Raw genomic sequence first — 17241 nt, 5'->3', positions numbered from 1 at the left:
AGTCTCTACAAACCCAGGGCCCATAGTCAATAGGGAGGAGGCTGGCAGTCAGGCTTCTCCAGTGGCCCCAGTGATGGAGGCTTCCGTCACACCTCCCATTCACCTGGTCCCTGATTCGTTGTTCTAGGGTGGGCAGATGTCTACCTTGGCGGGCGCTCCACTTTTCTAGGGCCGCTCTCCATCTCACGAGCCGGGCTCGGGTCCGTCTCTCAAACTCCCATACTGGAGTCTCCGATTCGAGGGTCTCGACTCCCCTCCAAGTCACCCCGCATCCCGGTGACTGTTCAATCCACTCCATCTGTGGATCCGTTTGGCTCTTCCTCGCCAGGGTATAACTTTGTTCTGCGGCTAGTTGCTTTGGTCCGCTCTGGCCTGGAAGGAGTAGATCCCACCGCTTGCCACCAATGTAACGGATCGTCCTGTGCCCCAGACTGGACACATCCGCCCGTCAGCTCCTTCCCTCTCCCAGTAAGCGGACACGCTGTGGCTGTCCGAAGAAAGCAGTCACAGACCAGCACTTCCCTCAATCATGAGACAGAACTTCATGCTTTGAGGTTAAAAACAGAACTCCCTTTATTACAAACACACAGAACTTATATACAATCTCCATTCACTGTGCACCGAACCCAACCCCCAATCCTATCAGCCACATCCCATCACAAATCCCATCAGCCACATCCCCTCACAAATCCCATCAGTATACAGGGGATGTATCAGGTGAGGGGATTAAGGGATACAATGGGTTTCTCCCACCTGTGTTATCCCCCCTGTAGTGCGGGTGCCGTCTGGGCAGACAGGGCTGTGCTGGATGATTAAGAGCCCCAGCCAGATTATAGGATCGTCTCTTTGAAGGCTGGGGCTGAATCCACATTCAAACCGGGTACACATAAATATAATAATAATAATAACAGTGAAGATCAGACAGGGTTCGTCACACCTTTATATACAGAGTATATAATATGAGGAATATACAGGATATAACGGGTTATAAGGACGGGATTAGTTATACGGCCGGAGAGTATATAATATATAATATGAGGAATATACAGGGATATAACGGGTTATAAGGACGGGATTAGTTATACAGCCGGAGAGTATATAATATATAATATGAGGAATATACAAGGATATAACGGGTTATAAGGACGGGATTAGTTATACGGCCGGAGAGTATATAATATATAATATGAGGAATATACAGGACATAACGGGTTATAAGGACGGGATTAGTTATACGGCCGGAGAGTATATAATATATAATATGAGGAATATACAGGATATAACGGGTTATAAGGACGGGATTAGTTATACGGGGGGAGAGGATATAATATATAATATGAGGAATATACAGGATATAATGGGTTATAAGGACGGGATTAGTTATACGGCCGGAGAGTATTTAATATATAATATGAGGAATATACAGGATATAACGGGTTATAAGGAGGGGATTAGTTATACGGGGAGAGTATATAATATATAATATGAGGAATATACAGGATATAACGGGTTATAAGGACGGGATTAGTTATACGGCCGGAGAGTATATAATATATAATATGAGGAATATACAGGGATATAACGGGTTATAAGGACGGGATTAGTTATACGGGGGGGAGAGTATATAATATATAATATGAGGAATATACAGGGATATAACGGGTTATAAGGACGGGATTAGTTATACGGCCGGAGAGTATATAATATATAGTATGAGGAATATACAGGATATAACGGGTTATAAGGACGGGATTAGTTATATGGGGGGAGAGTATATAATATATAATATGAGGAATATACAGGATATAACGGGTTATAAGGACGGGATTAGTTATACGGGGGAGAGTATATAATATATAATATGAGGAATATACAGAGATATAACGGGTTATAAGGACGGGATTAGTTATACGGGGGGAGAGTATATAATATATAATATGAGGAATATACAGGATATAACGGGTTATAAGGACGGGATTAGTTATACGGGGGAGAGTATATAATATGAGGAATATACAGGGATATAACGGGTTATAAGGACGGGATTAGTTATACGTCCGGAGAGTATATAATATATAATATGAGGAATATACAGGATATAACGGGTTATAAGGACAGGATTAGTTATACGGCCGGAGAGTATATAATATATAATATGAGGAATATACAGGATATAACGTGTTATAAGGACGGGATTAGTTATACGGCCGGAGAGTATATAATATATAATATGAGGAATATACAGGGATATAACGGGTTATAAGGACGGGATTAGTTATACGGGGGGAGAGTATATAATATATAATATGAGGAATATACAGGGATATAACGGGTTATAAGGACGGGATTAGTTATACGGGGGGAGAGTATATAATATATAATATGAGGAATATACAGGGATATAACGGGTTATAAGGACGGGATTAGTTATACGGCCGGAGAGTATATAATATATAGTATGAGGAATATACAGGATATAACGGGTTATAAGGACGGGATTAGTTATATGGGGGGAGAGTATATAATATATAATATGAGGAATATACATGATATAACGGGTTATAAGGACGGGATTAGTTATACGGCCGGAGAGTATATAATATATAATATGAGGAATATACAGGATATAACGGGTTATAAGGACGGGATTAGTTATACGGGGGGAGAGGATATAATATATAATATGAGGAATATACAGGATATAATGGGTTATAAGGACGGGATTAGTTATACGGCCGGAGAGTATTTAATATATAATATGAGGAATATACAGGATATAACGGGTTATAAGGAGGGGATTAGTTATACGGGGAGAGTATATAATATATAATATGAGGAATATACAGGATATAACGGGTTATAAGGACGGGATTAGTTATACGGCCGGAGAGTATATAATATATAATATGAGGAATATACAGGGATATAACGGGTTATAAGGACGGGATTAGTTATACGGGGGGGAGAGTATATAATATATAATATGAGGAATATACAGGGATATAACGGGTTATAAGGACGGGATTAGTTATACGGCCGGAGAGTATATAATATATAGTATGAGGAATATACAGGATATAACGGGTTATAAGGACGGGATTAGTTATATGGGGGGAGAGTATATAATATATAATATGAGGAATATACAGGATATAACGGGTTATAAGGACGGGATTAGTTATACGGGGGAGAGTATATAATATATAATATGAGGAATATACAGAGATATAACGGGTTATAAGGACGGGATTAGTTATACGGGGGGAGAGTATATAATATATAATATGAGGAATATACAGGATATAACGGGTTATAAGGACGGGATTAGTTATACGGGGGAGAGTATATAATATATAATATGAGGAATATACAGGGATATAACGGGTTATAAGGACGGGATTAGTTATACGTCCGGAGAGTATATAATATATAATATGAGGAATATACAGGATATAACGGGTTATAAGGACAGGATTAGTTATACGGCCGGAGAGTATATAATATATAATATGAGGAATATACAGGATATAACGTGTTATAAGGACGGGATTAGTTATACGGCCGGAGAGTATATAATATATAATATGAGGAATATACAGGGATATAACGGGTTATAAGGACGGGATTAGTTATACGGGGGGAGAGTATATAATATATAATATGAGGAATATACAGGGATATAACGGGTTATAAGGACGGGATTAGTTATACGGGGGGAGAGTATATAATATATAATATGAGGAATATACAGGGATATAACGGGTTATAAGGACGGGATTAGTTATACGGCCGGAGAGTATATAATATATAGTATGAGGAATATACAGGATATAACGGGTTATAAGGACGGGATTAGTTATATGGGGGGAGAGTATATAATATATAATATGAGGAATATACAGGATATAACGGGTTATAAGGACGGGATTAGTTATACGGGGGAGAGTATATAATATATAATATGAGGAATATACAGAGATATAACGGGTTATAAGGACGGGATTAGTTATACGGGGGGAGAGTATACAATATATAATATGAGGAATATACAGGATATAACGGGTTATAAGGACGGGATTAGTTATACGGGGGAGAGTATATAATATATAATATGAGGAATATACAGGGATATAACGGGTTATAAGGACGGGATTAGTTATACGTCCGGAGAGTATATAATATATAATATGAGGAATATACAGGATATAACGGGTTATAAGGACAGGATTAGTTATACGGCCGGAGAGTATATAATATATAATATGAGGAATATACAGGATATAACGGGTTATAAGGACAGGATTAGTTATACGGCCGGAGAGTATATAATATATAATATGAGGAATATACAGGATATAACGGGTTATAAGGACGGGATAAATTATACGGCCGGAGAGTATATAATATATAATATGAGGAATATACAGGATATAACGGGTTATAAGGACGGGATTAGTTATACGGCCGGAGAGTATATAATATATAATATGAGGAATATACAGGGATATAACGGGTTATAAGGACGGGATTAGTTATATGGGGAGAGTATATAATATATAATATGAGGAATATACAGGGATATAACGGGTTATAAGGACGGGATTAGTTATACAGGGGGAGAGTATATAATATATAATATGAGGAATATACAGGATATAACGGGTAATAAGGACGGGATTAGTTTTACGGGGGGAGAGTATATAATATATAATATGAGGAATATACAGGGATATAACGGGTTATAAGGACAGGATTATTATACGTGCGGGAGAGTATATAACCAGACGGTAACCTGTGACTGCAGAGAGGTGTTCTGCGCATGCATGCTGCGTTAGTTTATATTATACTTCATATTTTTTCCTTAAAGACAAATCCAATCTGAATAAATAATTGGGCCTGTTTTGGCTTCTTGATTAAAGCTGATGGAAAAAAAACCTAATTAAAAATCGTGCAGAAATCGCTCCGCAGATTGCCAGGTCCGGTCCCTGGAAAGTTCACCGTTTGTATGTTAAGCTTCCATAAGAAAATACGATTGACCCCCCCCCGGTCACGTGAAACGTCACACGTGATCTGTGTGGGAACCCCGTACGAGCCCCTAGAACGATGTCTGAAATCTTTGCTTCTTTCCTGTAGATCCCCCCAAGGAGCCCATCCTGATGTGTCGGTCGAACAATTACCCAGCGTCCTTCTACTGCAACTGGCATCTCCCGAGTCCCACCAACATCCCCAACTCCTTCAACATCACAGTCATGTGAGTACGAGATCGTAAGCCTGCGAGCCGAGTCTCTCCACCTAACGTATCGTTTTGTCTCAGTCTGTCAATTCTCGTCTGGTCAGACCCCTTGAATATATGTCTTGTATTAAGCGCTGCGTAGACTGTTGGTGCTATATAAATAGAAGATAATAATAAAAGACCCCCCTCCAGCGTATAACAAATAATGTAAACTAATGCCTCAGCAGGTAGGCAGCCGACATCATTACCCTAAACTGTCTGTCTTCTTAAACCAAGATACGTAATTAAGGAAAACAAGCCTAATTCTAGCATTGCTTTTTAGGGTTTCTGTGTCAAGAGGGTAGTAGGTGGTTATAGTGGTAAGGGTGATAGATAAGTGGAGCAGCCTCCCAGCAGAAGTGGTAGAGGGTAATACAGTGAGGGGATTAAACATGCATGGGATAAACATACGGCTCCTGAATCTAAGACGAGACCAACGACTGATTAAGGTTTGAGTCTTTACAGCAGGAGAAACGGGCGACTAGACGGGGGCCGGGTGGGGCCGATCTGTTGGCGGGTTATGTTTCTGATATAACAGAGTAAATCAAAGTTTTGTTTATGTTTTTTAGGCATGATTCTCAGCCCCTGTTCTGCGAGAAAGACCCTTTCCCCAAAAACAGGTGTCATATCAAATACAGCCGTCTGTTCTCCACTCTGAAGTACAGAGTAACTGTGTCCGTTACAAACGCGTTGGGGAAGAATTCTACCTCTATCACTTTCGATGAGTTTTCCATAGGTAATCTGCTTTATTATTAATCCTATGTATTTAGCAATCCGTGTCTGCATGTCGATGTTTACAGGCACATGTACTTCATACGTATGTAGAAATATGTTTGTTTGTAATCAGTTTTTACACTAGAGAGATATGAAGTCATTATACAAATACATACAGGGACAAAACCGCCACTGCGCCATGACCTCCCCATTAATAGGGCTGCGCAGAAAAAAAACGCCGTCCGTTCAGAAATGAATTCTTTACAGTAGGAGCCGTAAATATATGGAATCCACTCCACTCTGCGCTACCAGATCCAACAGATGCCTTTAAATATGGGCTGGAGAGTATATAATATATAATATGAGGAATATACAGGGATATAACGGGTTATAAGGACGGGATTAGTTATACGGGGGGAGAGTATATAATATATAATATGAGGAATATACAGGATATAACGGGATATAAGGACGGGATTAGTTATACGACCGGAGAGTATATAATATATAATATGAGGAATATACAGGATATAACGGGTTATAAGGATGGGATTAGTTATACGGGGGGAGAGTATATCATATATAATATGAGGAATATACAGGATATAACGGGTTATAAGGACGGGATTAGTTATACGGGGGAGAGTATATAATATATAATATGAGGAATATACAGGATATAACGGGTTATAAGGACGGGATTAGTTATACGGCCGGAGAGTATATAATATATAATATGAGGAATATACATAATATAACGGGTTATAAGGACGGGATTAGTTATACGGGGGGAGAGTATATAATATATAATATGAGGAATATACAGGATATAACGGGTTATAAGGACGGGATTAGTTATACGGGGGAGAGTATATAATATATAATATGAGGAATATACAGAATATAACGGGTTATAAGGATGGGATTAGTTATACAGCCGGAGAGTATATAATATATAATATGAGGAATATACAGGATATAACGGGTTATAAGGACGGGATTAGTTATACGGGGGGAGAGTATATAATATATAATATGAGGAATATACAGGATATAACGGGTTATAAGGACGGTATTAGTTATACGGGGGAGAGTATATAATATATAATATGAGGAATATACAGGATATAACGGGTTATAAGGACGGGATTAGTTATACGGGGGAGAGTATATAATATATAATAGGAATAAACAGGGATATAACGGGTTATAAGGACGGGATTAGTTATACGGCCGGAGAGTATATAATATATAATATGAGGAATATACAGGATATAACGGGTTATAAGGACGGGATTAGTTATACGGGGGGAGAGTATATAATATATAATATGAGGAATATACAGGGATATAACGGGTTATAAGGATGGGATTAGTTATACGGGGAGAGAGTATATAATATATAATATGAGGAATATACAGGGATATAACGGGTTATAAGGACGGGATTAGTTATACGGCCGGAGAGTATATAATATATAATATGAGGAATATACAGGGATATAACGGGTTATAAGGACGGGATTAGTTATATGGGCCGGAGAGTATATAATATATAATATGAGGAATATACAGGATATAACGGGTTATAAGGACGGGATTAGTTATACGGCGGAGAGTATATAATATATAATATGAGGAATATACAGGGATATAACGGGTTATAAGGACGGGATTAGTTATATGGCCGGAGAGTATATAATATATAATATGAGGAATATACAGGATATAACGGGTTATAAGGACGGGATTAGTTATACGGCCGGAGACTATATAATATATAATATGAGGAATATACAGGGATATAACGGGTTATAAGGACGGGATTAGTTATATGGCCGGAGAGTATATAATATATAATATGAGTAATATACAGGATATAACGGGTTATAAGGACGGGATTAGTTATATGGCCGGAGAGTATATAATATATAATATGAGGAATATACAGGATATAACGGGTTATAAGGACGGGATTAGTTATACGGCCGGAGAGTATATAATATATAATATGGGGAATATACAGGATATAACGGGTTATAAGGACGGGATTAGTTATACGGCCGGAGAGTATATAATATATAATATGGGGAATATACAGGATATAACGGGTTATAAGGACGGGATTAGTTATATGGCCGGAGAGGATATAATATATAATATGAGGAATATACAGGATATAACGGGTTATAAGGACGGGATTAGTTATACGGCGGAGAGTATATAATATATAATATGAGGAATATACAGGGATATAACGGGTTATAAGGACGGGATTAGTTATACGGCGGAGAGTATATAATATATAATATGAGGAATATACAGGGATATAACGGGTTATAAGGACGGGATTAGTTATACGGGGGGAGAGTATATAATATATAATATGAGGAATATACAGGGATATAACGGGTTATAAGGACGGGGTTAGTTAGAGGTTGTTGAGACATTATTGGAAATCACTGTGCTTTTCTTGATCTTCTGGGTCTGGAGTAGAAAGGAACTTGATGGATTTAGCTCTTTTTACCGTGTTAATTAACAAAGCCCTTTTTTCCTTGAACCGAAGCTGTTGAATAGTAGTACGCCGGTACCAGGAACCTCTACCGGGCACCATTGCCCAGCGTAACGTAGGAGGAACGCAAGCCTTTTTGTTGGTCGTCTGGTATTGCTGGTCGAGAAGGGTCCATTGATAAACTTGTGTCTTTTAACCTTATATGAAACGTGTTTTGCACACTTTACGGCTTTCATTAAAAAGGAGAAAGCGACACATCTTGTAAGTGGCGCCATTCCCACAAGTGGAAAGGTCAGTTTTAATCGGACGGAGGACAGAAAGATCCACATAATACAGAGAAATATAATATCCCAGCTGTGGAAACACACAGAGCAAAAGATCAAGCGGAAAACCGTGAAAAATAAGGTGGGATCAGAAGAAAGAGAAGGCTGAGCGAGAAAAGGAGACGAAGAACCATTCCAAGCCCATCATGATGTCAAACACCTCATCCCGGGAAAGCCGGCCATATTTTTAATTGCATTGGCCGCTGCTTCTTCTGGCAGCACATGTGTTGCTCGCTCGCCAATAAAACTAATTAAATTGGAAAGACATGGAAAAGAACATTTGGACATGGCTGTGAAATCGCTGAGGTTTGGGGCTCCTCGACGCGCGGGATCTCAAACTCCCTCTTCTCTGGTGTCTCTGCTTTCGCGTTGACGTCTTAGAATCTGAAAGGGTCTTAACCCGAGAATCGCCGCGAGGGAACATCGTTTCGACACGAACAACAATGCAGCGGTCCGGAGGTTGGCGGCGATTGTTCCGAGCGAGAAGCGAGTGTCACGCCGCACCTGCGCTCCCCCGGCTTATCGCTCTGCGAGCAGAGAGCTGCCATGACACGTTATAGGAACAGACAAGGGCAAAAAGACAGCGTTCCTCTCAATTAGCAGCCGTGTCATTCCACACACTGCTGTGTTTGCAGGGCTGTTGTTTCATGTAACGTCTGCGGGGGGTGATTAATGATGGCTGGATAGCGTAACGTTAAGTGATTAAAGAGGCTTTAAGACATTTGTATGGTAATTGATACATTATCTCGAAAATAAGCAGAGACCCTCAGTAATCCACGCGCGGCGGAGAGACGGTCCCTGGGTCTCCTGTAACCTCTTTCCTAAACCCTGCACACCTAATTGTCATCGTATCCGAGTGCCTGTGAGGGACAAACGCATGAAGCATTAGGAACCTTTCCTGCACCATAAAAAAGAGCAAAAAAAGAACTCTTTTATAGTTTTTTATAAACACGTTGGGTTTGTGGTGTTGGCGGCCGGTTCCCAACACGTTTTTCTGAACTTTAAGTGTATTTGTTGAAGCGGAAAGCACTTGTTTTAGCGTCTCCTCCGTAAAGTTGAGGTTGTTGCCTATGGGTTTTAATCGTTAAATAAGGTGATTCCATAGAGTGGCCGCTCTCTATATTCACTCCGTGTTATATGAGAGCAACCCTCTTCTCGCCGATGTCCGAGCTGGCCCTCCACATGAATGTTCACTCGCTTCATTGTAACCTTGTCGGCCAAGTGCTGGCTCTTCCGTGGAGTTTTTCTCTCACGATTTAGTGAATTAACCCCAATATATGAGGCAGTCGTCCTATAACGAGGTTCCATCTTCTTTCTATCTGCAGTGAAACCCGACCCTCCGGAAAACGTCTTGGCAAAGCCAGTCCACAAAAACCCTCGCAGGCTGGAGGTGACCTGGCAGATCCCGTCCACGTGGCCGGACCCAGAGTCTTTTCCGCTCAAATACTTCTTGAGATACCGGCCTCTCATCATTGACCAGTGGCAGCACGTGAGTAACGGCCCCCGCGGCCAACGCTTTCATACAGCTTGTTATTTCACCCAGAATTGATGAAATCCGTTATTAAGAGCAGCGGGACGTGGTAGAAAAATCTCCTTCTACCCTAACCCCCCCTTCTCCTCCCGCACAACCAATCATATTCCACCCAAGTGGAGGAGCAGCGTAATGGGGAGGAACAAAAACGCAGAGCCCTAAAACAGGAAGTAAATCGGACTGCTCCCGCTGCCATATAGATAGGAAGGAGCATTTAGAATGCCTGCGTTGATTATTTCCGTCTGCAAACTCCTTTACATTCGTTTATTAAGTTTACTGGGCTGTGAAATGTGGGGTTTTGGTAAACATTTCTGTTAAATGGATCTCATAAAAAACAAACGCAGGAATGACACAAGAAGTAGATGTGTTTATCCTCCATCTCATCTTTCATGTAGAAAACGCTTTAAACTCCCCCTTAATAACTAACCAGCTCCCGACGCATTTCACCGCTTATCGGGATGGAAAACCCGAGACAGGGAGCCGCGCTCCAGACTCTCATCTCATGAAATGGCGGCAGAGGAGGAGGGAATTTCAGGAGACGCTGTAAGGATGTAGAGATTTAGTTTAAAGCTATGAGAAGCTGAGACCGGTGGCAGCCTGTGGCAGAGCCAGTTTTATCTGATCAATGTCCCGACGTTATCTTCTCCTCCTCCTCAATATTTCAAAGGCTGCATTGAGCCAATTGTGAACCTACAGGGGAGAGATAACTTAATGGGGAGGAATAATCTTGCACACCAGGCGGTTAGGATGGCGGCTCCCACGGGATACACGTAAGGGAGTTTCTATTACATATAAATCGCTTGCTTAATCTGTAAAATGTAGGCCTTAGGGAAACAGCGCAGCTTTACTAATGTTAATAAATCTGTATATATATTACGCAAACTGGCATATTTTACTGGTTGAAATGGACGACAATCATCATATTTCAATATTTATATAGGGAAGAGACGGGGCTGGGAGCATCATGGGGGGTAGAGGGTTCTTCCTCAGTCTGATGAAGCCATTCAGCGGGCGCGTTACTCACGTAAACATGGCCGCACACCTCGGTGCTGTCTATCAGTATGGGGTATTGGGGCAGGAGGACCCACCACACCTGTCCTTTCTGCCCTCTCCGGGGGTCAGTAGCTTGTACGCCATGTTTTCGTTGATATTCTGCGCACCGACTCACCCGGGAGCGTTGGTAAATAACCTGTGGGGATTGGACATGCGCGCACCGTGTGCCGCCACTGCGTCTGATGGCAAAGGTGCGAATAAAGCGCATGTCCATTTATGTTCATGTTTTCTTGATTAATGAGTCTTTTTGTGGCCCGACGTCTCTTTTCTTTTCGCCGCCGGGAATGTGTTACGAAGGTGCTGCCCGTAGAGACTTCCTGGCAGATCGGCCGCGTCTGAGCTGCCAGCTCCCTCCGGCACTGTCTGCCGTGTAATATCCTCCTCCCCGGGCCTGGCGGGGTGCCACGGCACACTCTAATTATTAGTCTACTCTCCACGAGCCCCTGGGACCGGCACCGAGCTCCGTGCCCTTAATTCAAGCAATGTCAATTAGGACAGGGACGACAGAGAGAGCCGGGGGCTAAGGGCGCAGCTTACGGAAATTAATATGCACTCATGAAGTATTCATGGGCTTGTATCGATCGGAAATGCATTACCTCCACGCCGTCAGGCTGTGTTATCTTACCTCTGAAGCCTGATTCAGCACCCGAAGAGGGCAAAGCACGGGCTGCCCGCTGGCGGGAGGTCACAGGACCAACGCTGTCTAATGGAGAGGGGGGCGATCTTTGTAGTTGACGTGAGTGGCGTTCGGAGCCGAGGCCTTTTAATGGAATCCCCTTTACTCCGGGATGCCATTTTCCTCTCCAGCCTGTTCTCGAGTAAAAATTCCCCAAACCTCAGTGACGATCCAGAGTATGACGGGGTACTTAAAACGCAGTACTTAAAACGCAGAGGGTACTTAAAACGCAGAGGGTACTTATAACGCAGCCTGGGAAGGGCTTTCAGGAAAATCTACATTGTTTGAATTAGAAAGATGATGCACAAAGGGTGAAATATCAAATGTTACGCAAATTCCCCTCCGTTTCCCAGGATCCCTCAGTGCAGGCGGCGTTGGGATCCTCCTGTCAGCCCAAGCAGGAAGTTGACAGCCACTTCCTGCTCTCTCCCGTCAGCCCAAGCAGGAAGTTGGAAGCTGCTTCCTGTTCTCTCCCCGCGTTGTTTTAGTGGACGGCGCAGGAGCCTCTAGCGCTAGAGATTGTTTCCAGCCGCGCAGGTCCCTCCGTAACGCTATTATCACAGATACCTCAGGGCGAGGGGTGATTTATACCCTGTGACGGGGCAGCAAGATGGTGGCTCCTGTGTACAACCTATTGGGGGATAACAATATATTAGATGCTTATGTTAAAAGGGGGAAAACATTATTTATTTATTTATTTAAGTGTAAGATCTATAAAAGGTGTAATGGGCTCCTTTATAAATAGTATGGCCTGAGAGTGATTGTTGCCCCGGGGCTGCATGTCGGGTTAATGTTACACTAAATGTTTAGTATTTATTTGGGATTTTCTCCCATATTCTAAATTAGCGCATGATAGAGTCTCCTAATAAACGAGTTACCTCCCCGGATCATTCCCGGTTCTCTGTCTCGTCTGGGGTACTGTGACAGCCCCGTCAGGTCCCTCCAGAGCTGATCCAGATTCATTATCTTAATTCAGTTTGCAGAGGACCTGAAGGTCCATAAACTCCAGGTGGAAACCAATGCTGCTAACTCAACATGCTGCTACACCGGAGGCTTATGGATGATCTTCAGCTGCTCTTTGCTGCTTTGGTTGCTTGTCCTTGTAGGAGGCTCTGCATGTCCTCGCAGCCCGCGATGGGTAGGCAGTGATAGAGGCTGAACGTGGGGGCTGATATGATCTAAATGTCTTCGTGTTGAAGCTTGAGAAGTAGAGATGTTGCTGATATTTCTTTTCGGCCGAGTAGCCGGATCGCTTCCCTCTGAACGCTTCATTTTTTCATTATTCTGGAACCTGTGACCAAAAACGATCATCTCCTCAAAATGTTGCCCCATTTCTTTTCTGGACAATCCTGGCTGAGGTCTTCAGAGGTTCTTCTATAATTCTTCTGTTGGTCCTCAAATTCCAGACTCCCCCCTTGGAATATTATAATCGGTTTGTGGGCTCCGTTCGCGGGGTTGCCGAGAGCCCACATGGATAAGCAAAGCATTGCAGAGCTGAGGCTGGTGGCGTTCCTGTTCATCGCTTTGATGGTTTTAATGACCTTCTTGTCAGTAATTCCTTAGTAATTGATAATCTCCACAGTAAAGAGATGCATCTGATGAGATGTCTCCAGTAGTCGCAGGAGTCCGCTGGCAGCTTCTTGATGTCACAATATATCAAGCAAGATGGATAATTCCACCAAAGTGGGTCTGCTCGTATTTCTGTAGTTCTAACCCCCCCATGATGTCCTCACAGCCGGTTGTGTCTCTTCCTCCGGTGCGGATAATCTCAGTAATCAGCGCACACAGAAGCTTTGGGAACAGGTTGTTGATGACGGATCCGTCTTCCACAGCATTTACTATTTCATAAACCACTGATACGGCTCCGACAGACCTGATATCCCGCTGGCTGCGAAGCACGGTGGAGACGTCACGACGTTCCTCCTCTTCCTCCTTCTTCATGCGCTCGAGGAGCATCCGCAGAACTGTTGCAGAATGTAGAGATGAAGGACTTTCCTCGCACGGGGTTCCATAACATTATTTGGGAGGAGGACCTGCGCTCTCTGTCTGATTGCGTCCTCCCTGTCCATCCAGCACCCTGATGTCACTGAAGCGTTACTGGCAAGCCTGCTGTCATGTCCTTCATTTGTACATCGTGCGCACAAAGCCTCTGAGGATCTTGGCACAAATTAAACATTGGCAAGAAAGTAAAATCCACAAAGATCTTTATTACAGACATTCTCGGAACAAGATGGACATCCTATTGGGTTTGTAAAGGCGCAGGTCACATACAGATAGAGAAAGTATTCCATGCCATGGGGAGCAGACCCAATGAGCTCAGAAACATGGAACTTGCCGGCAGATTCGGAAGCCGGATGTCTGTCCGACACATGTTTAAATGCCCTTTCTGGATTATAACTTCCTTCTGAGAATGCTGACAAGATTAAAGTTCATGGTCCTCGTCTAAAAGGAGTTGTTGGTGTTCATGGGCCATACCACCATATCGCCCATAGAAGGGGCACCCAGCGTGCAGATCTCCATAGTGAAACATATTGCAGCTTGGCTTCAAAGTCACCCGGGACTCAAAACATTTTTATTGAGCGTTTATACCTGCGTTTGGGACCCACGGGTAGGGCCCATGGACTCGCGAAGACAGCTAAAAGGCAGCATGTTACCCAAACCAGTATGTGAAGTTCCTGCAGCGGCAAATAAATCTCACATTTCCTAGCAGATGTTTCTTTTATGGTCAGAGTATGAGGAGCGCCCTCTAGAGGCACACAGGAGAACTTCAGCCGGATTGGATCGAGTTCTATACAAATTAGTTAAACATTTTGTATGTTTTGCCATTCCTTGCGTAAAACTTAAGACAGTGGGGGCAAACAATAATTCACCCCCGCAGGGGGTGATCAGCCATGCTGCTGGCGGGACACTCACCGCACGTCCCCTTTTTTATTTATTAAGGTCCTCTTTATGTGAGTTTATAAAAATCACACATAGAGACGTTTAATAACGTGTTTCCTTGTTCTCAGATAATCGGAGCCAACCGCCCATCTTACTCAGTAGATTGAGGTGACCCGGCACGAGGATTTATCATGCGATGCGCCCTTCTTGGTCGACGTATCCCACTTTATAGACTATACTGTATAGACTAGATGCCCAAACCTGTGTCCCATAAAAGAATGACCCCCGCGTCACCTTGATTCACACGTGTACACGGGATGTACACGGGAGCCGGTCCAGAGGCAGCGTGAGCGGGGCTGGCGGGGAGCGCCCGTTATCCTGTAACACTAATCGTTTCCCCATTGAGGGGTAAGCGGAATCCGTTCCCGTTAATAGGCGATCGCAGGTGAGGTGAATGTAACAGAAATGTTAATTGGACGGAGGCTGCGGCGGATTCGTTTTTCTTTAGGCCGGCTTTGTTCGGCTGCCGGGAGTCCCTCTCCCCTTCGCTGGGAGCCGGGATCGCATTAATGAGAAATCAATGGCTGAAGCCATTAGCATTGCAAAGACAAACAATGCAGCAGAAGCGAGGGGAGGGCGGCTGGGCCGGATCCTGGGCCGGACGCGGGGAAAGTGAACTCATGAAATCCCATTGATTGCTCTCCTCTCTCCTTCTCGGAGAGATGCTGAGGCGGAACACAAGCCTTGAACACAGGTAGACTTTCCTTCGTCCTTAGGCTTGCGCAATATATCTGCCTCATCTTCCCATCATGAATGGAGAAGAAGCTCGCGGAGGTCTGATGCGGCCCACGGGGGGGGGGGTCAGATGCCTGACAGCCGGCCGCCCCGCACTCAGGGCAGTCAGCAGGCCTGTAATATAACATCCCTCAAAGATCTGTCATAGTCAGGGAGGAACGCCGGGGCAGAAAACGGTAACATTGTTATCCAGAGATTTGGAATTTAACCCCCCCCCCATCGAGGGCCTGATACGTGGTATCAAAGCTTCGTGGACTGGAAAAGAAGAGAAAAGTATACATTTTGCAAAAAAGCTCATCCAACGTCCAGTCCCAGGATCACAGGGTATCGCTTTTTCGACCCGTTCTTTTCTCGCCGGTCCGCGCCGGCCCGCCGTTGTGTTATTGGATCCGGCGGACGGCGTCTTTCTGCCTCCCTGATCTGTGTTTCGCTGCTAAGAGGCGGCGGCACGCAGAATATCACCTCGTCTATCGCTAGGAATCACTCCCATCTCCCCTAACCAGCCAGTCTGACGGGGGAAAACGCGCGGGGGTTGGGACAATCATTTATATCATCTTCAGGTGAGGGAATGCTAGATTAACCTGTTGTGGGAACTGCGCGTGATCAGGGAACCCAGCGTTCCTCCCCACAGCAGCCGCGGTTGAGAGGGGCACCGTCACCTGGGGAAGCCGGAACGAATCGCGTTCCTCCGTATGAATTCATGGAGCCGGAGGGAAGGCTCGTTCCGCTCGTGCTCCCGCTGCCCCCGGCTCGTTCCCCTCGCGCTCCCGCTGTGCCCGGCACGTTCCGCTCCGCTGCCCCCGGCTCGTTCCGCTCCGCTGCCCCCGACTCGTTCCGCTCGCGCTCCCGCTGCCCCCGGCTCGTTCCGCTCGCGCTCTCGCTGCCCCCGGCTCGTTCCGCTCGCGCTCCCGCTGTGCCCGGCACCTTCCGCTCGTGCTCCCGCTGCCCCCGGCTCGTTCCGCTCGCGTTCCTGCTGCCCCCGGCTCGTTCCGCTCGCGCTCCCGCTGCCCCCGGCTCGTTCCACTCGCGTTCAGCACGGAATGAAGTGACATCAGAGACGGAGAACCCTATTACATCCACAATAAAATAATATCATTGAGTATAATTACTGGGGAGACGCGTGCCGGCTGTAAATCCAATATCCTCATTACAGCGCGTAGCGTGTTTACACAGCGGGGGCTTCACGTGAAATATTAATAGCCATTTATTATTCAGGGAACCGGGATAAAACACTCGCACACACACATACACGCACGCACATACATATATACACACACATACATACATATACACACATACACACACATATACATACAGACATATACATATATATACAGACACATGCACACACACACACATACATATACACACATACACACACATACATATACACACACACACACATACATACATACACACACACACATACATATACATACACACACATACATATACACACATACACACACACACACATACACACGC

General features: G+C 44.1%; 1 protein-coding gene across 2 annotated transcripts in view; it reads left to right on the top strand.

Annotated features, from left to right (window-relative positions):
* The window catches only part of CNTFR (ciliary neurotrophic factor receptor), an 89622-nt gene that overhangs the window by 59987 nt on the left and 12394 nt on the right, over positions 1-17241 (top strand). For both annotated transcript variants that reach the window (XM_053448717.1, XM_053448708.1), the window contains exons 5-7: positions 5134-5251; positions 5842-6008; positions 10147-10310. In XM_053448717.1, coding sequence (XP_053304692.1) covers positions 5134-5251; positions 5842-6008; positions 10147-10310 — 449 coding nt within the window. The remainder of the gene's footprint in view (positions 1-5133; positions 5252-5841; positions 6009-10146; positions 10311-17241) is intronic.

Source organism: Spea bombifrons, chromosome 1 (genome assembly GCF_027358695.1).
Source record: "Spea bombifrons isolate aSpeBom1 chromosome 1, aSpeBom1.2.pri, whole genome shotgun sequence".
Lineage (NCBI taxonomy): Eukaryota > Metazoa > Chordata > Amphibia > Anura > Pelobatidae > Spea > Spea bombifrons.
This window is presented reverse-complemented; position numbering and strand designations above follow the sequence as displayed.